At 36.2% G+C, this 25901-nt stretch overlaps 2 protein-coding genes across 3 annotated transcripts in view; one reads left to right on the forward strand and one right to left on the reverse strand.

The window, feature by feature from the left end:
* LOC124634391 (peroxidase-like) overlaps nucleotides 1-4070 on the forward strand; it is a 79437-nt gene extending 75367 nt beyond the window's left edge. For both annotated transcript variants that reach the window (XM_047169959.1, XM_047169960.1), the window contains 3 exons: nucleotides 1009-1210; nucleotides 3196-3304; nucleotides 3796-4070. In XM_047169959.1, the coding sequence (XP_047025915.1) occupies nucleotides 1009-1210; nucleotides 3196-3304; nucleotides 3796-3871 (387 nt within the window). In that variant the 3' untranslated portion in view covers nucleotides 3872-4070. The remainder of the gene's footprint in view (nucleotides 1-1008; nucleotides 1211-3195; nucleotides 3305-3795) is intronic.
* A 19302-nt stretch (nucleotides 4071-23372) lies between these two features.
* LOC124634226 lies at nucleotides 23373-24046 on the reverse strand. The gene is made up of 2 exons (XM_047169675.1): nucleotides 24022-24046; nucleotides 23373-23959 (listed from the first exon to the last, which is right to left on the reverse strand). Exons 1-2 carry the CDS (start codon nucleotides 24044-24046, stop codon nucleotides 23373-23375), a joined length of 612 nt encoding a protein of 203 aa, XP_047025631.1.
* Between the last annotated feature and the right edge of the window lie 1855 nt (nucleotides 24047-25901).

Genomic DNA, 25901 nt, shown 5'->3' on the forward strand with positions numbered 1-25901 from the left:
GGAGAGATGACACTTCTAGTTTAAGCGGTTAAGTACTTTAGAGTAAGAGACGGTTAATGAAAGATGCAAACATAAAATATTGATACAATAATTGTAAATGTAGCTTCAATGTGAACTTTCCTCAATTCTTTAAACCCCTTTTTAGCTTGCACTGCGTACTAACAATTAAAAAATATTAGAAATTTGCTTATTATCACAGTAGTCCTGAAAAAGAATTTAGTTACACAACTAGTCTGTAATTATTAATTTAAAATATTCTGTTTATTTGAATTATTTTATATCATCTGGAGCTCTGTACTATTAATATATAGGTACTTAATACATTTTAATAAGATTTGACGAATAAAAGAAGACTTTATTTTTAAATAATATCTATTTGCTAGAAAAGTTATATTATATTAGAATCCGATATTGATAAGTCTTGTATTGTCAACTGAATTTTAACATAACTTTATTTGATACTTACATATTTTTATCATATTATTCTGTAATTCAAAGGGCAGGCCCACGTAGGATACACATATAATATCTAACATTTAAGCTACGTATTGTGTTGCCCACAACATAATTATTAGTTAAAAAAACACGTATTAGTTACTTGTAACCTTTGTAATATTACAACAGTCAGTTCTCGTGTAGGTGGTCATACTGACGGCCGGAGTAATTAAGACAAAGCTTATTTTAGGACAAACCTTCGATCAATAATATCAATTCGGTCTATCGCAATAGGTTATGATAACATGAGACAAAGATTCGATTTAGTTTTCTAAAAAACTAGAAATAATATAAGTCTACATTAAAACTTTGTCTTAGGCTAGATTTTTTAGCAAGACAACTTATAAATTAACCTACAAATATTTTTTCATCATATCTATATAGACTGGAATCTCCGGAGAAGGCTCGGGACGTGATGATGACTTACAAAATGTTTTGTTCTAGTAGATGACGAATGCAATAACAAAAACCGATTAACAATAAACAAACTATTACATAATACTTCTTCAACAGAATGTCGCAGTTCTTCAAGCTTTGTACGAAACCCCTCAAGATGTGGAACTAGTGGTAGCTGGATCATTGGAACGCAACGTGCCCGGCGCGCAAGCTGGTCCAACGTACCTATGCATCTTGACTGAGCAGTTCTATAGAACTCGTGTTGGTGACCGATACTTCTACGAAAATGGAGCCGACCCCGACACTGCTTTTACGCCAAGTAAGTGTATTAATTTGTTGTATGTTCTTGTATTAATGGTATAGGGGTGCTGACTTAAACGTGTAAAGTTGCCTTTAGCAAAAAGTATTGTACATGGTTTTTTTTTTATAATAGCCTGAAAATTATAAATTAGAGATGATACTTGTAAAAAACACGAATTAGGTACTTTATCAATATTCCTATTTTTTATAACAACTAAATGTTCATCTTCATGTTGTACCTACCTAATATTAGAGTAAAATAAAAGTTTAGGCTTTTAGCACTGTGACGCTATCTACATGTATGAATAATGATCGTCTTTGAAACCATAACTCTTCAGGGTACAACATTTATTTACTAAAACCACATTATTTCAAAACTTATCTGACATCATAGGAATGATGTGTCACCCTGTATATTTTCTAGAGAATTTCCAATCTGTCTTACAAATACGCAGACTCAGGATAAATTCTAAAAAAGATTTTGTTCAGAGTTTTTGTAAAGTCTAGCATTAAAGTTTCCTTGAATTTATTACTCTAACTTATGAGAATTTTGACGCATAAAATTATTGAGTTAGTTTATTGAATTGAAGGTATAATTTTTACTGAGTCTTACATATAATTATGTGTTTTTTTTTCTATTTAGAAGATTCACATTTAGCCATAGTAAGTGTAAATAAAACGAAACGACTGAGACAACATTTCAACAAAACATGTTTGCATTAAACTAAGCTCGACGTCAGAAATAATATCTAAGCAAAATGTTGAGTCAACATTAATCACAGCATATGTGGTTTAAACAAAATTGTATAAAAGGAAGATTGTAAAAATTGTGTAGCTTACATTAACTTTTGGCTCATATAAATTAGTGTAGATACATAATTATGACCCCATAAAGTTTATGTTACATTGTCACGTAAATCCATGTCCGGCCTTTATTTCCCGTTTCCAACAAATAACACTATATCTGCGAATGAATAACATTCCGCCTTCATATTTTTCACCAAAAGCACCATAAAATAAGGATAAAGGCAATTATTCACCAGATTCAGAGCACGTGGCTCGAGTTTATCAAAACAGCCTTTCTGTGTACGCCCTTATTTTATGATTTTCCTCAACACATTTTGCTAATCTGTATGTTTAGTGCAGCGGCAAACAAATGCCGGCACAAATTAGGAAGAATAAGCTTAAATAATAATGAAATATGCCACATGGGAAACGGCGATTTTCCGTGATGGCTGCAACCAAAGATTAAGCAGATAACTCACTCAATCTTGAAGACTCAGTCCTTTTCCGGATTTTATTGCCCTTTGGGGTTGACAAAATACTTTTTTCTCATCTTTACCCTTATCAGTCACCACCACATCATTCACTCGCATTTCATTCATCACTCACCCGATTTATCCTTTCCGCTCTGACTTCTTCGTAGTGTATAAATGCATCACTGTCTCTCTAACTTAGAATTGTTCCGTACTTCGAAAACAAAAGATTTCCCTTTAAGTTCGTCCACCAAATACCGCAGTTACATGTAAAATAATATTATAAACAAAACAATTTGGTACAAATGTTTCTCGTGAAGTTTTGCTTAACTTTATCCCAACAATACCATCTTGTTAGAGCTTTTTGAAAAACTGTTTCGCAATCGTGGACTTCGAAAAAGTTTATTGACTTTATAATTTTGTTGTAGGACAATGACAGGAGTCCCGTTTATGTTCCATTATTAAGACAGCAATCTTTATTTTTCATTTATTTCATAAAAAAAATCAGCTTATCTTCTTGACTAATAAGGCTCATCAAAATATTAAAATAAATGCATACTTTAGATAGCTACAGCAACAACATTAACATCCATGTAATATTATATTGCAAGTTTACGTTTACGTATAATGAAGTGCAGTTAGACGTTGAAATTAATTTCTGAAACAAACTTATCCAACAGAGACAACGTAGTCCACTAACTTAGACTAGTTTACGTCTCTAATTTATTAAATTTTCTTTAAAAAACAGGTCAGCTCGACACGATACGCAAAGGCGCATCTATGTCCCGCCTACTCTGTGACAACGGCGACGGGATCCGAGTCATGCAGCCTCGAGGCTTCCAGCAAATATCGCACGGGTAAGTACTGCCATTACGTACAGCCCGTCTTTATGACTATATGCCATAGCTTGGAGATACAGAGATAGGCCTTTGAATTACATATACTTGCCAGTTGTGGTGCAGTGTTCGCTGTTAGGCGGTTATGCGGGAGATAAAGGAGCACATCGATTGCTTTCAGAATAGGTATTATTGCTTACAAGAAGAACTCGTATACGTATTAAAGTTGACGGTGGGACTTGCCTAACTGTATGTCAATAGGAAGTGGGAAGCTTATGAGACAACAAGTATCTCACGTAGGTAGATACGTATTGCTATAAATAGTCAACTATTTTCGTCGAAGGAACAAAGCTTCGAAATAATTCTCAGACGTCAACATGATAAAGCCTGGGGGAAGATGAACGTGACATTTAATAAAGTAAAACCCGTTACTTAAAATTTGTCTCGTGGAGTCGTGAAATTGATACAGTTTAATATCCCTTTGTATACTAATTAATGCAAATTAATTTCAGGAACAAGGTCGTCCCATGCGATCAGCTGCCGTTTGTCGATTTAACGTTGTGGCAAGATGCTAGAGGTCACTTCTAAGTTTAGTTTACAATTATATAAAATAATGGCAGACAAAATAAATAAAATAATAATGACAAAATAAGACGTTACCGCTAACATTTTTAGGGTTATTTTGTAAATGACAAAATACTCGTACAACTAGAAAAATAATTTGATAAATTATGACTTCCCGAAATATTAATAGAAGTATTCTATTTTCCATCACAATATATTGTAATAATAAAGTTTTTATTTTATTTTTAGTTACCAGTTCCATAACAACTTTCAAAATAAGGTGTCAATTCTTTGACTGAAACTACTTTATTTATTTTGGTGATTCGCAGTTTTTTTCTTATCCAGTGTAAAAATGGTAAAATATATTTTTATTTATTTGTACAGATAATGATGCTAAGTTGTAAATGTGTTCATGGCCATTTTACTAATGTAATGTATATATTTTTGTGCTATTCTACAAGTTACGTAAGTACTGTTTAATTAAATAGATTCAGCATATTTTGCTACTGTGTAAAATAACTTTTTACGTACTTTATTTGACATGAATGGTAAGCAAGAAAGTTGTGTGTTTGTAATTAAAAGTGAAAATAAAGTATTTGTTTGTAATTTTAATGTTTTATTTACATACCTATTTATCAAAAAATATCTTCGTCTTCAGGAGAGGAGATTTGGGATTGAAACATACTGTATTAGGCAGCAAAGTGTGGGTAAACAGTGGGGTAAACTAGGACACTAATACACAAAGGGTTGCTTGATGCTCATTTGTTTGATGAACCCAAATGGGTATCGTATCTCACAAATCTGTTTTGGGCTTAACCTGCTTAACTTTGTAAGCAAACTCAAAGACTAGACATTCTTTGAGCAAGACAAATATAGAAAGGTAGACGATATCAACCTGAATTTAAGACTACGTTAGGATTTTATAGAGCTTGATCCTTTATGCAGAACGAAGACAGCTATGTAATATGTAGTAGTAGTATAATAATAATGGAGAATTGAAAAAAATATGTGTTAGAGAGATCATCTTTTCATGTAAACCTATCATGGTTTTCAAAAACCGTAGTTAATTTCTAACTTTAAAGGGGTACTGCTAAGTCATTACTTTAGTAATGGCTCAAAATAATATACTTTATTATCAGGTGCTACAATGCGTCTATGATTTGTTCTAGAAGAGTCTTTTGGACGGTCTACAATCTGGACCATCTGGACAAGTGTAGTTGACACGACAATACCGCAGTAACTCAAGATATGTCATAATTCAGCCATGTCACTTACAAACACGTCTAGTCTGTGGGCTGTGGCATGACTGTGTCGCTTGACATATGTTATGATATTTTGGATACAGTGAGTGAGTGAGTGAGTGAGTGAGTGGCGTCCACGGCCGGTTTCGGCCACGGCGGCTGTTCTCACTTAAGGAGATCAGCCAGCTGCGCAGGACATATTATAGTGCACAAGCATTTACGCAGACACAAGTGCACTCCCTATTCCTTCACTCTCATAACCCGATGGGACGGCAATCCGACACGACCGGAAAGAGATCAGGCGCAGGATCGACATTTACGTGCTCTCCGATGCACGGGTGAATCAATCACCAACTTCCAGACTACGGGCTGCTTTGTGAAAGTTTAAGAAAACCCACAAAGCGATTTCTGCCCGACCCGGGAATTGAACCCGAGACCTCGAGTGCAGCAGCCGCGCTTGCGACCACTAGACCAACGAGGCAGACTAAGATACTAAGAGATACTAAGAGTACACTACAGACTAAATAGTCTTGATTCCAATCAAAGTTTTCAGTCAGTTACCAGCTGCTACATACCTGATCTTTGTAATGTGCTTACAGCCATTCATCTTCATACTAATTTATGAGCCCATGGCCCAAACAAATTATCGGCTGACTAAAAGTTTACATTGTGCGGGTAGGTACACTAAAGGGACATCTAAATTAAGCCGAGTTAGGCAGGTTTGTAAATATAAAGCTTAAATTGGAAAGTTTCAAGTCTATTTCGTACATGATATCAATGTGTACTATTTTTCAGCTACAAAAGTTTTTTTCAAATATCTAACACGACATAACACAATATGAAACCTAAGGTGAGCACTGAAATCTTTATACTTTATTCAATAAATGTATATCTAGTTCAGAGCTGAAGAAAACGTTGGAATTCCAAAGCTATTTGATGAAGAAATTATTATGTTATCTATTGAATTTTCATAGAAAACTGTTCTGAAAGTTAGCACCTTTTATTCGAGACAAATATTTAAAATTCTTCCATAGTGTAGCGTTCAAATTGTTTTTACAATCTTGTGGTGCTTTTATTTTACGAAAAAAGGGATAAAGATGAATTCTTTTCCATTTTCTAGTAGCAGCAAAATGTTTTCACGTAGTCTTAATCATTTCTAAAAGATTAGTTTTCGAAATTAAATTAACTGTAGACATCAGTCAGTAGCAACTTTAACCAAAATTCTAAGTCCTTACAAACATACAGATTCTTTTTCGAAATTCCTACTTATCTACGATAATTTTAAGAAGCCTACCCGCATAATTTCCGGTCTGGCTGAACAACTTACAAAGTTGTATAGTTAAGTAAGGCTAGCAGACTTACAGCTGTAATTATACGAAGCAACTACGAATGCTTAACGTTTTAAATCTCGGCTGTTAATTATTAGTGTTGGCAACATTTTTCAGATATTTTTGTTGGTGTAATAAAAGTGCCGTTCCTAGACTTTGTCAAGGCATTCGCTACTAATCTATATATATATAAAAATGAAACCCGGTTTCCGTTGTCACGACATAACATGAAAACGGCTTGACCGATTTGGCTGAAAATTAGAGGGGAAGTAACTGACCCGGGAGAAGGTTTTAGGATAGTTTTTGTCACCATTCGACTACGGGACGCGGGTGAAACTGCGGGCAAAAGCTAGTTATAAATAAACAAATAAACTTATAACTTACCTATGTTAAATCAAACGTTATTTCATTCATTTATTTGGTTGTCATTTGTTGTAAAGTTGTACAAGTTATACTTAATGTGAAATTAAAATCACCTCGAGTGTAAAATTATATGACCTTCCTGGAGTTGTCACGCAAGTGTCAGAACGGAACATGTTGGAAACTTAATGTTGTAGAAAATCGACACGACTATATAAGTTCATGTTTTCGTAGAGATATTAGTTTTCATAAATTCAAAAGACTGGTAGATATAACCATTATAACATTTTTTATGTACGCAAATAATAAAGTATTATTCGGTGAACCTTTATCGCCAAGATTTCTTCTACTCTAGAAACACTAAATACTACGTGTTTAAATACAGAATGCTAAGTACACCCTTCTGTTTTCAAACTTGAGCAGGTTTGACAACACAGCAGCTTTTTCGCTGCATCGTTAACATTATGCGGTCCATTTAGCCAGTACCGTGTACTCTCTTGTAGTGTCAGATTGTTTCAACGCTGCAAGGTTACGACTTTTAAACGCGCTGCAGCGCTTTTTGATGCAAATCGGCCAAACATGCAGTTGTTTATTCAAGCAGAATTAATTTAAGAGTGCTTGTGACTCTAGTAAGTTAACCATTTTTTGAAATAAATAATATCTTTAATCTGATTTTTTATTTAAACGAATATATGTATATACGTAGGAACCTGCATATTATGAAAACTTAACCAATGGAAACAAAGTTAATAAACCTGTAATATTTTTTTTCTACCACAAAGATTTCTTTCAAACAGTTTGTTAAACAAAATGTACGCTGTCGCATTCGATCTCGTATTACAGGATCTGCTCATTTCCTATGTACCAAGTAATGGCCGACCGACAGAATCATGCAAGAGTTTCGCGTCGACGAACAAATTTATGGTAATTTACACCCCACCCTACCAGACACCAACTTTAAATTGTTCAAGGAAACGACGTACCGTGATTTCTTAAGCTCAGGTATTTTATACTCTTTGCTTTAGAAAATCTGACTAAATATTTAAGCTGGCAGATATTTCTCGAAGGAAAGTAATGTTTATCTTCATTTATCTAGAAGTTACGACGACGCCAAGAAATTTTCTGGCTACAACTGATATTCTGAGAATTGTTACTAGAAACTGAGAAATCTAATTAGACTACGCTAATTACGTAATAAAATAGATCTCGTAATTATTCCTAAATTAATGAAAACTTTAATTGTAAGTGTTCAGATTTGAAAGCTTTGATTTGTTGTTTTGAAGACTTATTTATTTTTAACTTCGCTACAAATATAAACTATGTAGTATGAAAATTAGGATTAAAAAAAAACTGAAAATTGGGAGTGATTTATTGAAGTTTAGTTCGTATACAAAACAGATGTGAATTTTATTGCAAGATTAAATCTACATTTTTTCCAAAAACTCAACAGAGAAGGTGATGAATGGCGAAGCGACTTAATACAGGATCAATGCACTTGGAACATTACCTACCATCAACCTCAATAACTGTCCTCCTATTTACTTATTGCAAGTCTTAGTAGCAAACTAAACAAATCAATATACCTACTTAAAAACTTTTACGTAATTACAAACCTAAGTACTCATTTACCAGATATTTAAAACCTAAGTACCTAGACCAACAAAACTTGAGATTTAAAGAATAAAGGTCCTCTAAAAGTCTTTATAAAAAGACTTAAATACTCTTCTAAAAATATAATTGCTGTAATAAAATTAAATTAAACTCGTGAGGGCACGAAAGAGTATCAAAGAGATCGCAAGGTTAGATATACTCATTTGTCGGTCTACCAAAAGCTTTTATTCAGTAAACCTGTTCACATTTCAAAGTCAGAACGCCTAGATAACATGAATTCCCAAAGTAATTAAAAGTTTTGTTCCTCCCGCGTCATAGTCACAAAAATAGACCTAATGAGATTACAGATAAGCTCATGACTGATCTTTTAATTTATAAAACATGAGAAGCTCTAGAATTTTGCGTCACTCTGTAAATTGGTAGATTTGTGATGTTTTAATTTTCTATAGACTGACACGGCTTAGAACTAATGGCAGTTTGAAAGCAGTTTAGGTACCAATATTTTAATAGCTAGTGCTAGTGTTAAATTTCATTTACAAAAAAGTCTAGTCTAGTGTCTAGCAGTTACCTATCGCTTAACCTGGCAACAGTCGAAGAAACTTTTATTTAATCAAGCTTGAAACGAGGGTTTCTCCCGTAGACGGTTTTCCTAGTAAATCATAATGTATGTTATGGGTAAGAAAAAGATTTAGATTTATTACTTTTTCAAGCGTACGTTAGTATAAAAATTAGACTTTAATAAAAAACTAAATTTATTTCTAGACATACTCCATTACAAAAACAATTAGTTACTTAGTATGGATCTGCTGACTTTGATTTTGTTGAAAAATACTGAAAATGTTTTTTTTTCCTCCTTCGAGGGAAACATGAGATAACGTTTTCAATCAAATTTTGAAAATCGAATGGCCTTTATGGACGTTTAGTGATGTGCCAAATTGTTTTCGGCCCTAAAAGCTATTTTCCACTCCTATAATTGTATTTTGTTCTACTTCGCATGTTCCCCAATGTTTGAATCTCCTTTGACACAAAGGAGGCACGTAATAATGATAGATACTGGCTGAAAACGAAATTTCTATTTGAATGTTGGCTGTCTATCTTTACTCTAGGGGTTGGGCCTTTTTACATGTAGTCGATTTGTCTTCAATAAGTTTTTGGTTTCTTTTTCTATATTATGTAAAGTCGCATTTAATCAAGTTCGTTTTTTTTTGTATTTAAGTTATCTGTGGATCTATTTTTGAATACATTTTAAGCGTCGTATAAAGTCGTAGGTATGTTTTTACACCACCAGGGGAAAATAATATAAAAAAAACAAAGATTTTCCCGAAGAATATCTAAATACAAATATTTTACAAACCACTGTTCGAATAAGAGAAATAAACAACAGAAATGATTGAAAGCTGAAGACCGGTCCAGAATTCGTAACGTCCTCAGGGGGTTATCGATACGAATTGTTATAAATATCTGAATATCTGTTCAATCCCTTTCGTTCATACCAGTATGAATCGTACGAAGAATTTTCAACAGTGTCGGATCAGTTTATAAAACTTAAATGAGACGGGGATACGTTGAGACAGAAAGGGTTAGGTACATATTTTTCATTTTTAAAGTGAGAAATCAACTCAATTTACAGTCTGAAAGTCGGAAGAAGAAAATCTAGCTAACGAGTCACTATAGATTGTTGACTTTCAATTACTAATAGTGAACTATAGTTCGGCCATTCAGAGAATGCGTTCCTGACACGTCGCGATTGAACTGACGACGTAATAACATTCATTGATTATTGATATAATAATGTTGTTTTAATGCTCCTCAATTGTTAAAACGGTAAACAACCAGCAAAAATATTTTTATCGTAACTGCAACGCCATTGCAAAGTTACGTCGTCAGTTCAATCGCGACGTGTCAGGAACGCATTCTCTGAATGGCCGAACTATAGTAAGTTCTACTATGTATTTAAAATTATTTTATGATGACGAATGACGTTAGAATACTGTAACTTTCAGAATAAGCTGTGACGATATAGTTATCAAAATCTATACATATAATAAATCTGTAGAAAAGTAACTTTTGTACATTGAAGAAATTGGCAAAAAAAATAGCCAGCATGTTAAAGGATAACTAACAGAACCCATTTCCATCATTTTTGTCATTTTTGTCTGTTTGTCTGTTTATCTGTTTGTTTGTTCGGGATTCACGTAAAATCTACGAATTCAATGCAGACAATGCTTACATACAAAAATTTTACGTAACTTGGGGTATTACTTAGTTTTTGTTTCATCGAAATCGATTCACTCTATCAAAAGATATGATTAATTTTGTGAATTCAAGATGTAAAATATTACGACACGCAATCTGTTTGTCAAAACTGTACATTTGAATGTTGTACTTATATTAGTTGATCGGCCTATTATTAACCTTTACACAGAAAATCACACCTTCATAAGTATATTCGGAAGAAAAAAAAAATGAAAATTGTGTTTAGCCAAGGTTAAAGTAGCTCCATCTGTGGTAATCTGTGTTAAATAAAATACATAAAATTTGTCAAAGGAGCGAGGTGGTAAATGACAATAAATTACCATACATTCTTTATAGAGGATTATTATTTCAACAGATGGAGTTGTGTATTTTCCGTAATTCACCATATTTTAACACGTAGTGTAATTTTTCGATAGACATTTTAATAGTGTTTGTCAGTTTGCCGAGCCACATCAAAATCCAATTATAATTATTACCTTGATGAAAGGAAAATAATAGTTCTCAGCCAAATTTAAAACGGTGCCATCTAAATTATTTTTTGAATATTATGTCAAAAATGATGACTTTAGTATAACAATTAATTATCATTTAAAGTTACAGATGGAGTTTATATCAGGATTTTTTCATAAACATAGTTTAGCTTATCTTCCACTAATGTGGTGGCCTTAAAACAAATTACTTTGAGTGAGTAGTATTAAGTAGACCTCCATTATTTTTTCTGATGCAAAATATGTTAACTTAATCCTAGAAGAAAGGAGTATCTGTCTCTCGCAAGCGCTGCTAAGCGTGAGGTAGGTAGGTAATGTAGGATTCTGTAGCTTTAAGAACAAGCCCAGATACAAAGTGCAGATAAGAAATGGGAGCTTTCTCGATTTAATACCATACACACGTAAAATGCTTTATGCGTCTGAAAACGTACAAATTGCGCGTCGCATACCAGAGACATGCTTACTTTCAACTTCTGATCGCAAATACACTGGTCACGATTACGAACAGTCTCAGTAAGACCCGAGCCAAGTCTAAAAAAACACCTTTTATATAAAACTACGTTTGATGTCATTCAATCACAAAGACAGAATTGTTCTCTGTTGCAAATCCTATCCACCTGTATCCTATCCTAATCCAGCATGCATTGCAGGTGTGCATTGCACAAAAACCAATGGTATCCTATTCGAGAAGTCAAAAGAGTCGACCTGCCAACGTCAGCTTCTGCGCTAAGCAAGTGTTCTTAATAGTACCATCAGAATTACATTCATCGTTGAATGAGGTGAATAAATTTTCAGAAACCACAATAACAGTAGGAGCCAAAGCATATGATCGCTTCATAGAGCTCTGATTGGCCCCAGGTGACCAAGTCAGGTCTGATTTGTTCGTTCATCAGATCTTTGAAAGCGTTTCGGTGGATACTTACTGTCGTCCTGGGTGACACAAAATATGGTATATAAACGTCCTCCGCAAGAGCGAAATTTTCCCGGTGTGCGGTAGTGACGCACAGTATACAACACTTATGTTCCTTTCGATTTGCTGGCTCCACCAAGAAATGACATATTGCAAGCGTACATTTTGAAAATCTTGGCAAAACTGCAGGTTTCAAGTACCAAAACATGAAGTGGTCTCTCACAGATACGTACATTTTGCCTATTCGTGAACTAATGCAAACATTTCGGTGGAGTCCCGGCTTAGGCCTCCCCCACATTAGGCGTGCGCGATCCTCGGGCGTGTGAGTAGCGCGGGCGTCGCGAGCACGCTGCATGAACGTCGCGTTTTGCTGCCCTGCGGCATTTACCTACAGCGCGCTCGCGGCGCGCACGCGCCGCTCTCCTTGACGTTTAACTGCTAAGGCGTTTAGCGGGCGGCGGGGATAGCAGGCGAAGGGGTAAGAACGCAACTCGAGCGCCGCGTGCTCGCCGCGAGCGCGTCGCTTGCACTCTTCACACATGCCGCAGGGCAGCAAAACGCGACGTTCATGCAGCGTGCTCGCGACGCCCGCGCTACTCACACGCCCGAGGATCGCGCACGCCTAATGTGGGGTCAGCCTTACCATAGTGAGTAAGTGCACAGAAAATCCCCGTCATACAAGTGTTTCTCCCCAGTAGTGAAACTATCCTACCCTATGCGCCTGCTGATGATGATGACTCATTTTATCATCCATCCAGCTATTCCCCAACTATGTTGGTGTTGGCTTCCAGTCACCGAATCTGTTTGAGTACCAATATTTTGCTTGGAGCGACTACCTATCGTGGTGGCTATTGGGTGTCGTAAGAGGCGACTAAGGGAAAACCGGAGGTCGGGCAGCAGCGCCCTCCGCGAACTGTACATGCTCACTGCGATCGCCAACCCGCCTGCCAAGCGTGGCGATTAAAGGCAAATACCCCCCAAATGTTATTCACAGAAACCAGGCCCCCAGTCCCCGGCAGCTCCGCTATCCCTGGCGTGGGTAGCGGTCAAGGTAACGGCGGAGCAGGGGGTGCTAAGAATCTCCGGAAGAGATCCGGCTACCCACCCCCACGACGACTGGCCCTGGTAACACACAACATACGCACATTGAGGACTGACGAAAGGATCTGCGAGCTGGAAGAGGAGTTGAGCAAGCTACATTGGGACATTATAGGGTTATGCGAAGTCCGTAGAGAGGGAGAGGACACCGTAACCCTGAAGTCTGGTAACTTGCTCTACTACCGGGAGGGCGACCAAAAGTCCCAAGGTGGTGTCGGGTTTCTCGTTCACAGGTCCCTCGTAAACAACATAATAACCATCGACAGTGTGTCGAACAGGGTGATATACCTAATACTCAGAATATCCGAAAGATATTCGCTGAAGGTCATTCAGGTATACGCACCGACCTCGTCACATTCCGATGATGAGGTGGAGACTATGTATGAGGACGTAAGTAGGGCCATGCATAGTTCCAAAACCCACTTCACTGTTGTTATGGGGGACTTTAACGCTAGGTTGGGCAAGAAAAGCGGTGATGAGTTGAGAGTGGGGCAATTTGGGTATGGGCAACGGAACCCTAGGGGACAGAGGCTGGCCGACTTTCTGGAGAAAGAGGAACTCTTTATGATGAACTCTTTCTTCCAGAAGCCGCCTCACAGGAAATGGACCTGGTTAAGTCCCGATGGTTTCACGAGAAATGAGATAGACTTCTTCATGACCGACAAGAAACGGATATTCAGTGATGTCTCTGTGATCAACAGGGTAAAAACCGGTAGCGATCACCGAATCGTAAGAGCCTCACTGAATATCAATGTTAAACTTGAAAGGTCCAGTCTAATGAAGTCTACGCTCCGACCTACTCGGTCCCATATTCAAAACCCGGAAAGCTTTCAACTCGAGCTCTCTAATCGCTTTGCTTGCCTCGAGAACTTAGTGTCAGTGGACGAGATCAACGACGGGCTAGTGGAAACTGTCCGCACGGTAGGGTCTAAGTTTTTTAGACCCTGCCGTAAAGATAGACCTCATAAACTGACCGACCAAACCTTAAACCTCATGGCTGAACGACGCTTGCTACAGTTGCAGTCTTCTCACGACGCGAAGTCATATAGGCAGCTCAATAGACGAATATCCAAGTCCTTGCGACACGATCTGCGTCTCTTTAATACGAATCGTGTTAAAGAGACCATACAGCGAAACCAAGGCTCCAAAGTGTTCGCAAAGGACAAGTCTATTGGGCAAAGCCAGATGACTAAGCTGAAACGGGAGGATGGCAGCATAGCGTCGACCAAGGCAGAGGTTTTAGGCGAGATCGAGAGGTTCTATGGACAGTTATACACTTCGGTCGCAAAGTCCGTCGACAGCTTGGCAGGAGATCCAAGAGCCAAGCTGTCCCGACATTATACCGAAGATATCCCGGACATCAGTCTGTACGAGATTAGGATGGCCCTGAAGCAGCTTAAGAACAACAAGGCGCCGGGTGAGGACGGAATCACTTCAGAGCTTCTGAGAGCGGGTGGAACACCGGTACTTAAAGTCCTCCAGAAGCTCTTTAACTCCGTCCTGTCCGAGGGCAAAACGCCTGAAGTATGGAGCAGGGGTGGGGTGGTGTTGTTCTTCAAAAAAGGTGACAACTGCCTATTGAAGAACTACAGACCCATCACACTTCTAAGCCATGTTTATAAGCTGTTTTCAAGGGTTATCACGAACCGTCTCGAACACAGGCTTGATGACTTCCAGCCTCCCGAACAAGCCGGTTTCCGAAGAGGCTTTAGTACCATAGACCACATCCATACGCTGCGGCAAGTTATACAGAAGACCGAGGAGTATAACTTGCCATTATGCTTAGCGTTTGTGGACTATGAGAAAGCCTTCGATTCGGTGGAAACATGGGCGGTACTTGAGTCACTCCAGCGATGCCATATTGACTATCGGTACATCGAGGTGTTGAAGTGTTTGTATAATAACGCCACCATGTCGGTCCGAGTACAGGAGCATAGCACGAAGCCGATTCCATTGAGAAGAGGCGTAAGACAGGGGGACGTTATCTCCCCGAAACTGTTTACCGCCGCAATGGAAGACGCCTTCAAGCTCCTGGAATGGCAAGGACTTGGCATCAACATCAACGGCGAATACATCACTCACCTTCGGTTTGCCGACGACATCGTAGTCATGGCAAAGTCGATGGAGGAACTCAGTATGATGCTCGAGGACCTCGACCGAGTTTCACAACGGGTGGGCCTGAAAATGAACATGGACAAGACGAAAATTATGTCAAATGTCCATGTTCAGCCCACCCCAGTCTCTGTTGGAAGCTCGGTACTCGAAGTTGTTGACTCATATATCTACCTAGGACAAGTAGTCCAATTAGGTAGGTCCAACTTCGAGAAAGAGGTCAACCGCCGAATCCAACTCGGCTGGGCAGCGTTCGGGAAACTACGCAATGTCTTTTCGTCCGACATACCTCAGTGCCTCAAGACGAAAGTCTTCAACCAATGTGTGTTACCAGTGATGACTTACGGCACCGAAACGTGGTCTCTCACTATGGGCCTCATCTCAAAGCTCAAAGTCGCTCAACGAGCTATGGAGAGGGCTATGCTCGGAGTTTCTCTACGTGATCGAATCCGAAACGAGGAGATCCGTAGACGAACCAAAGTCACCGATATAGCCCACCGGATTAGCAAGTTGAAGTGGCAATGGGCAGGCCATATTGCTCGCAGAGCAGATGGCAGATGGGGCCGAAAAGTGCTGGAGTGGAGACCACGGACTAGCAAGCGCAGCGTAGGACGTCCACCAACGAGGTGGACAGACGACCTTATAAAGGTCGCCGGAAGACGCTGGATGCAGGTCGCTTCCAACAGGTATCTGTGGAGATCAAAGGGGGAGGCCTATGTTCAGCAGTGGACGTCCTATGGCTGAGATGATGATGATGACTACCTATCTACCTATCTTCAATCCAGTCAACTACACAAGCCGATATCCATGGTAAGACTGACAGACTTTCTGGCTTCTGATTAGTCGCAGCAGCTGCAGAAAATGTACAAATGACAGCTTTGTCAGACTCAAAGCATTTAGACATAGATTATAACTGTTTCCTGTGAAAATTACTTACGCACCATACGTAATAATTTTCCAAATTGGCTGACTAGATCCAGAGATATTCACAACGTCACAAACTTTACTTCTTTTGTTTAGATAAATGGTCACATCCACAACACAACCTTGATCAATGAATCTATGCGACTGCTAAGTGCTAATCCTAATTATACTGTCACGTGAAAGAATGCACCTGCGGGATAAGTAGTATTTTGACTATTCTATATTGCCCACGCAGACGAAGTTGCGGGCAACAGCTAGTATTTAATAAGTATGTTTCTATAAGAGGCCTGCTACCACCCACACAAAGTTAAATCTGATCCAGATTGAGACGACAACGTGATATTCTCTCTTAATTCACAAGTTGCAAAACTTCATGCAAGTGTCAAGAAACCTTTTAAAACCTCTTAGCGAAGTCAGTACGTTATTCACGCTATCTGAAGAGGTATCTAGGGTTTATTAAGGCTTTAGCTAAGCTTATTATAAAAGAAAAACAGTTTACACCCAAAAAGACTTTAAAAGTATCTGACTTTTTATCTGATAAAAACGTCTTTGAAAGAAATAATAAATACTTTTTTTTGACAATACTTCGAGAGACTGCGTTTGTAACTTTTACCGTATAACTTTTCTCTAACGACAACTTTTAGTATGGTGAAACTTTTTTTAAATTCATGCCTGACATTTACATGAATTCTGCAATTTTTCGTCCACTGCTGAACATAGGCCACCCCCCTTACATCTCCACAGATACCTGTAATTGGAGGCGACCTGCATCCAGCGTCTTCCGGCGACCTTGATAAGGTCGTCCACCTTGTTGGTGGACGTCCTACGCTGCGCTTGCTAGTGCGTGGTCTCCACTCCAGCACTTTTCGACCCCATCGGCCATCCGCTCTGCGAGCAATATGGCCAGCCCATTGCCACTTCAATTATTAAACAATCAAGACAGAATACGTGCTCCTATTTAGTTATCGCATTATCAATCTTCTGCCAACAAGAAAATCGGACAAATATTGACAATCTTAAGCAATTATTTGCAACGCTTAAATCAAAAGGAAAAAACGTATTTTACACCATCAAATATTTGCGTCCAAAGCTGTCGAAATTATTTCTAGTTAAATATTTTTCCGATAGGGTCAGGATTTCAATTTATTTGGTTGTTTAAATGTCATGTTTGCAGAACAATTCCTGTACGAAGTGATAAATTGAGCCTGGTTTTGATAAAGGGAACTTATCATTAACATCATATTCCTATGCTAATTTTGTAGGTATGTACTTTCTAACTATATCTTGGACACTTATGACCGTGCTTCGGAGGGCAGGATACACTGTAGGTCCCTGTACGTAACTGTAGTTTGACGATCCCGTAACTGAGTTATAGGTAAGAGAATGTAAAGAGAAGTTTTTTTTTCGAGTGGCCCAAAATAATGTATTCAGCTCAAGAATTCTATCTGAAAAGAAAAATTTGCAGAATACTATTACTAGGGAGCACAAAATAAAAACAAAGCCACTAGCAACATTATGGAAATATTTCGCTATAAAACCTAACCTCATTTACGAAACGCCATCATGTACGAGGTCTTCGAACTAATATAAATGCCATGAAAACGTAGGTGAGGCCAACATTTCTAGCAATACAGAATAATGTGGATCACTTTCATGAAGGCCGATATCTAAAACTTATGAAGAAACTTTATTAAATTCGTAAAATATTCTACTATCTCCTAAGGCCTGTTTCTGATATTTTATAAAATCTACGGTATGACAAGGTAATGTAGAAATGTGATTTTATTTCCATATGTTAAGTACTGAAACGTCGGTTTTGTTTTTGCTTAGCGACAGATTTGATTAAAATTAAAGATTTACTTCAAAGCAAATAAAAATACAAATTCAGTTAGCCTATTTTTTGATGTAACAAAGACAATCTCAATCCAAAACGATTTCAAAAATTGCCTCAAAATGGACATAGTATCACCGTTGCACTCGATATTTCCTATCACGTTTTCCTCTCGTTAGGGCCGGCAGTACATTCACGTAGGGCAAATTGAAAACAATTTAGCCCGCATGAGTTCACTGGCTGCTTAAGTAAGGACAATACGGGTGTTAAAGAAACGAACTGTATTCCCTTAGGAATGTAAATTAATTAGAGGGAGAACTTATAAAGAAAGCGCACCATCGGAGAACCAGCGTAATGCTTCGTCTGAGATCCTTTTAATAAAGTATTAGTCTAACAGCCAGTTTCATCATCAAAAGTAAAAGCCAAAGTAATGTCATAAAGTAAAAGTAACGGTCAAATTCGTTTTTTCAAGGCAAAACTAATAGACAAAATCGTGAAAAAACAAATATGATCGTTACTTGTACTTTTAATGAAGAAACTGTCTATTAGTAAGTAAGTATAATCAAGCTATACCACACCATTATAAAGTTGCTAAGTCAAAGACAATAGAAAAACCTCTTTAAACAAATTCGGTCTTTAAAATACTTCACCCACATTGCATACAAAATAAGGTTTGATACAGACTTATTTACGTAAACAAAGGTGAAACAATTTCAGGCTATCTCTTTGCCTGTCTGTGGCATTTATCACGATGTTTATTAAGGCACTTGTTGGAACTTTATGTCTATTTCTAACTGAAAGCAAAATAAATACAGAGGAACTGAAATATTTGCGCTTTTCGTTCGTTTTTTTGTTTACTTTGAACCACACAGTTGAGGACAAAAATAAAAATTGAATAGAATTACGTTTTATGTAATATTTAGTGCTAACATATTCCATTCATCGTTTATTCAATGAATTTGTAATATGGCCTTTGTCAATATAATTTTATTGGCAATAAATAATGATCTTAATTCTACGTTGACGACATTTTAACATGATGTGTTAAAATAAAAATCGAAGTCTGAAGATATGAAGGTTATTTTCAGATTTGGAAAACAATTACGCGGATCAATGTAGAACATTTGTTGGATATGGGTAATCAATCCTTTTATAATCTATTGGGGTACTTTGAGAATTATTTGTATTACGTCTCAGTTTGCTAGATGAAGGTCCAGCTTCTGAGCTATTATCAGGGGATTGATTATGTTCTTGTTTGTTGCCTATTAACTTTGCCGATTTATCGTCGTTATCGTGCTTGTTAATTTAGGCGGGAATTTGAACAGGTATTATAGAAATACAACTCATCAAATCATCATCATCATTGGCCACAGAGCATCTTGGACAGATGATTGTGGCAGTGCTTGTCTACGCGGTTATTAGTGCCACAAGCACTTTCTTTCATCAAATCAACATCCCTCGCAATAGGGAATTGGTTATTTTCTGTATTAGGTAAATAGTTTGTAACCATTTTGGTCGTAACCAACTAATATGGCTTTAAATGACTTTTCGTCAAATTTCGAGGCTTTAGTTTTATCATGAACATGTTGAACCGAATCATCATCATTATTTTAAATGTCTTGAATGACTTATTTTCGGTTTCGTATTTTCGGTATTGATTGTGTCATGTTTCGTATGGTGTTTTATTATTGGCGAGCGCTTTTGTGGGTAGTCTATTTGTTAAATATGTATATTAATATAGCTTCATCCCAGAATATTTTATATAATTTCTAACCAATTTGTAACTAAATTTGTAACCAATGGTCGAGCCATTTCGGTTAACGTACGATTCATACGCTCCTCGACACCATTTTGTTGTGGCTATTCGATACTGTTAAACAGTACCTAAGTAATTCCTTACAAACACAATAATAATCTTTAAATTCATTAGAAAGATATTCTCGCCCACTATCGCAATATAAATTAGTTTACTTTATGGTTAAATAAGTTTTCACTTTTAGCAACAAAATCTTGAAAACATTTCAGCACTTCTGACTTAGCATACATCAAATATATATATAACAGTGTAATATTACACTGTAATGTATAAAATTGTCTATAAAAGTAACAAAATAGTTCTTATTATCTACAGTACATGGTTTTTACCAAGTATGCAAGGTTCAAATAATTCATCAGCATTACCAAATTATCAAATAAAAACATTATTTTCATCAACTACATATTTGAACATAAAATTTTTCTGTTTATTTAAGTGAGTACTATGCCGTATTATTTATACTCTTTTACACAGTCTTGGTTATTCTCTTCAACTAAATTTAAATTACTCAGAGAATTATTACTGTTTAAAAGTAATACTAAAAACATTATCGATTGATGTTCTCAGCTGTCATAAAACATTTATTATTTTTAACATAAATGTTGAAAAATTTACCGACATACCAGTCTTTTGGCATATTATAACGTACCTCCGGTGAATATAAAACGTCATCAATTGATCCTTGAATTTATGTTGTTACCTCGATTTACCCTTTACCAAACTCCAGGATTGAAACTCCTTTCCTAGCAACACCGATCTTCAATGGTGTGGATAATTCGACGTACGAGGTTAAAACCTTTTTACATTGTCAATCTTTTAATTTTATTATTATTATTTTTTTTTTGATTTGTCAATATGATATGTCATCATGATCTGTCACACCAGAATCTAAAAGAAAATAAACAGTATTAGCTATTTTCTACATAATTAGCAGACAATTTACATTATGAAATCATAAAAACGAAACCGCCCTGGTCATTGTTGCAGTATTCAATGTTATTGGCAGACTTTTGAAGTTCACCCATTGATTTATTTTGCTGCAGTCCCTTTAAGTAACGGCAGTCCTTTTTGAAATTATTCCGACGTCCGCAATGATCACAATACATTTTTGATATTATATGCATTGAATTTCCTGGTTGAAATTATTTTTATTCTTCTTCTTTCGTGTCGATGACATGTCTTATAGTGAGACTACACTTTGTCAGCCCAATATGCCGCCACAGCGAGAGCTCTAATTATTTTTATTTTGAGTGTGGGTCTCATTATTATTATACAATTCATGTTCGAGTAGGCGTAGTCTTCACAGAAACCATATTGAGTTGCTCATCACCTAGCAACGCAGAAATAACACCGTCATAAGATGTGATATTTTGTTCATTGTTAATGCAATTTTAATTTACACTCTTTCACTGAATTTAAAATTTTGTTGTATTACTTTTAACTACAGAAAACGGCCTGGGCCCATAACCTGTTGGATATGGGTGCAGGTGAGACAAAGAAAACACATGTATCCTGAACGACTGTTATATTTCGAATGTAAGAACGTACGATTAAAGTGAACATTGAATGATTGAATGTTTGACGAATGATTGAAGTAGGTATGCTTTATATAATCTTGGATATTTGTAAAGGAGGTATTATACGTACATCATGCGTATATTCCAACAACATTAAATACGACTTGTAGTACTCTTACAAGTCCTTGTATTCTACTTAGTGAAAATGTATCCAGTTTAAGTAAGTCATTTTATATAATCTTGTATATTTCATTTTGGATATTTTTATTCATATAAATCACAGAGCTATCTATCGTTCTATTATCGAAGGGTAAGATACTTGTTACAATACAAATTAAATAAATAAAAGGTAGGCCGAGCAGTTGTCCCTGACAACTTTGATATGGTCTGAGATTAAAAGCCTCGTTGTCTTCTCTTAATTTATTTAGGTACAAATGTTGAGGACAATGACAATTTATTTTGTGTATTTATTCGTCCAATTTATTAAGAATCTTGACTATTTCTGACCAAATCCATAAGTCACATGCCTAAGACAAATGCTGTTAAGTAGAGTTCTATTTGTCTAATTCGTGTAGTAGTGTATTTATACCCTATATATAACTCACACACAAGCACACACACAACGTACTTGAGTGTTCAAATGTGTACCTATAGGTTATGTCTACAAAACTAGTCATATAATAGTTTCTACTTTATGATCTAAAAACCTGTAATAGCTTTAAATATCGCATAGCTGCAATAATCCGTTCCGAAAGATTTAAATTACACTTCGTATAAAAACTGGGAATGAATAGAGCAAGTTTGGAGGTGCTATAAAATAGTTCCATTGTTTTAATTTTAATTTATTGCACTGACGTTGCTCAAAATGAAATGAGTTTGTTACAAACTTTTTCATTCGCTATGACATTATTTTGAGCGAGATATATAGAAAATATTCATGGAAATGGCAGAGTGTTCTAATAATGGATAGTGGTGTAAATAATGCACATTCAAATAAGGAAGTATTTTCTTGCGGTTTCTAATATGTAGCTGTTGTTAGGTACCTAAGTACGTAAGTAGGTGGGATCCTTAGTATACCTTATTATCATTTACAATATTACACAAAAGACACTCTAGTTTGGTAAGTTTAATACAGATTTACATGTATACAGATTTACCTAATGATAATTTAATAATGAACCAAGCCACCACACGCTACCAATAATCTAAAATTAATTCAGTTCTGCACTAAAATTTACAGTACATTTCTAGACTGACGTAATTAATAATTCTCATTCGGCAAGTATCGTACCGCAAATCCAAATCGCGTTAGTACATACATACATTCCGATAATATCGAAATGAATACCATACATTGTGTAAGTATACTACGTTAAACTGTAGGTCCCGGCTGTCATTGAACATCCTTGGCAGTCGTAAGGGGTATCGGGTTGCCCGGGTAACTGGGTTGAGGAGGTCAGATAGGCAGTTGCTTCTTGTAAAGCACTGGTACTCAGCTGAATCCGGTTAGACTGGAAGCCGACCCCAACATGATTGGGAAAAGGCTCGGAGGATGATGATTCGGCAAGTATCGTACCGCAAATCCAAATCGCGTTAGTACATACATACATTCCGATAATATCGAAATGAATACCATACATTGTGTAAGTATACTATAGAAAAATATCTTCTAACAAACTCGGGGAGTCGTTTACACCTTATTGAACAATTTATTTTATGTACTAAACGTTTATGGGTTCAATAGGGACCTCTAATAGCACCATTTATGTGATAAACATTATCCTAGGGTTAAACTAACATTACCGGTCTGTTTTGAATGTAAAGTACGGTAGGTACACGATTTATTGGTAAAATAATAAATATAATAAATATTCTGCAATAGATTTTATTGTTAGTAAAGTAAAAGGTACCTATCTCGTCAAATTTAGAATAAAAAATTATACCAAAAATAGGAGCTTGATTGATAGTAAGTACACATATTTACCTACGTACAATGTTATAAAATTATTACGAAGGTATTTACTTTTATTTCGTTATGTTCTACCTACCAACATAAATCTGGTTTGTCTAGGCTTGTAATTTTGTCTATCATCCTGATGCGTCTGATTGCCATCTGTCCTGTTTGACACTCTATTCGAAATAAATTCGATCACATTAACAGGTTTCCGAGTCGTTACTTGTTTCTTTGAAGTGGAAAACATTTTTGAATTAATACCTGTTTTGTTTGTCTTAAGATCTGTGTAGTTTACTGGCATTTCATTTTCTGTCAGCACATCATCACTTAAGACTTCATTATTTAAGAAATAATCATCGTTTTGTTTTTCTAAAGAATCTGCTTGAGTTGTGGAAATCGTTCTATCTTTTTTTTCTGTTCGGAGATCGTTGGAAACCTTTCGTTTTACCAAATCAGTAGTATCAAACGTGTTCACTAAGTCATCTTCTGGGTGATAAGGGTTCTTATAGCCCGAACGTCTCGCTACATCTCTTTCAATGAGTTGTTGCGCAAAGTTTTTTATCGTGTTTGAACTCAGTACCCCTTCGAAAAGTTTCATGATGTCATCTGTGTCTATTACAATTTTCATCTTCTTACCGTTTGAACCCAAAATACTGAGGATGCCCACTGAAATTTTCAATATGATTTAATTAAGTTTAAATTAATTAATTCATGTTTTTTATACTTACATACGAAAGACAAAATAATCTGCATGTTCTTAAATTAAACTAGGAACAACTCATGAAACACGTAAACAAAATACGTCGTTTACGTAATAAACGTCGTAAAATCCTATACCATGAAATTGAATTAATTTATGTAGCCATCGGAACATATGTTCATATCGTAAAATTTTCTCAAGCACAAAGTAATTACACTTAACGCCTATAAACACTGTAAACAATGAATTTAACATATCAGTGAGTACCTTAATATAATGTCTAAGGCGTTTTACTGTTCACAAAGGTTTTATATTCAATCCGAAACCTTACACTATTAAGTCAAGGAGCCTTTTATGTTATTTGTACTTACTTGTATCGTATATACGTAGGTAGTACCTTTCAGCAAAGCAAAATCTTTCTCATCATTTTATTTTAAAATTTAGAAGTAAAGCATGAACTTAGCAAATGCGAAGTATTTATCAAGAAATTAGTATTCTCTTAGATTACAAAAAAATACAATTATTTCCTGTTAATTCAAAGTGAAACGAAAATAGGGGAAATGCTTCAATTCATATGAAGTTTTAATAGTCTCAAATGTAACACGTCTGAAAATAATCGTAATTTAATAGCACACATTAACACGTTCCTGTTTGCAATTTACAAAGCTACGCAATTATTAAACGAGCATGTGACCTCGACCCTTTTGTTCAATAAATAAGGAAAAAATGTTCCAATAAACAGACGCTGTAAAAATATTTCCATATTCTGAAAATCTTGAGGGAACCGAAGTATTGCTAAATTCAAGGTTCAACGGCTGGCTTTACGAGAGAACTGAGCTTCTCCAGATTTCAGGATATTCTTCATTCTATGTTCAGATAAAAACGTCTTCAATCATTCCATCTGTGACATTTACGGCAGCTAGGATTTGTAGAGATTTCCGAACGCGGTATCCCTAATAAGATTGGAATATTTCCAAGTCAAGCCAGATCATATCTACTGTCTTACGGACAGTTGCAAAACTTTCCATTCTTTATTTAAAAGCGTAGATCCGTCATCGCCGCAAGGTAATTTCAGATATGCCTATCATAATATTGGACTTACGTCTTAATCTTCTTTTGTTTACTCTTCAAAAGATTCTGCCCGCTTCTAAGTTAGTGTGGGCGCTCTGTCTTATTCTGCTCCTATTGTAAAAACAGTTCGTAGCGTGTTTATCTTCGTCCCAGACAATACGCTGTTTATTCAAACGAGAAAAATATTTAATGTCTAGAGCATGAAGATTTCTTTAATTACACTTCATGGATGTAGTTGGGCCTTTCGTTGCAATAAACTCATATACAACCGAATATTTTTTAAAGAATTTTTATTTGAGGATTTCTGGAGTTGGAGGAATATACGAAGATTCATAAACCCTCCATAAATTATCAAATCACTGCAATTTTATCTTTATTTTATTGTCATCGTTCAAACATGTTTACAATAGGTAAACTCGACTGAATGTCGTAATCATGGTGGTATAAACTTACCTGTCAACAAAACAATGTGCGAGACAATTAATACAACTGTGTTGATTAATTACCTCTAATTTCGTCAAAATTATCAAAATAGGAAATAGCAATTACAACGATAGCATACTTACATAATAATAAATTGACCTAAACAGGCTTGTTTATGTAAACAGAAGGTTGCGTCACCAAACTTTAAAATTAATGTGTACAAAACATGCGCGTGTCTTGGGATACCAAGTTCGTAGTAGAATATGTTTATTCAGTTCCCTGAAATAGTTTGCGAACGTCTTCATTAAGTTTGTTTACAATCTCGGTAAAACGTAGATTCCTACTACGGAGTGTCTAAGTCTTGAAGTGTAATTAAAATTAATACCTAAGTACTTGTAATAAAAAATATAGAAA

Source organism: Helicoverpa zea, chromosome 11, assembly GCF_022581195.2.
Source record: "Helicoverpa zea isolate HzStark_Cry1AcR chromosome 11, ilHelZeax1.1, whole genome shotgun sequence".
NCBI lineage: Eukaryota > Metazoa > Arthropoda > Insecta > Lepidoptera > Noctuidae > Helicoverpa > Helicoverpa zea.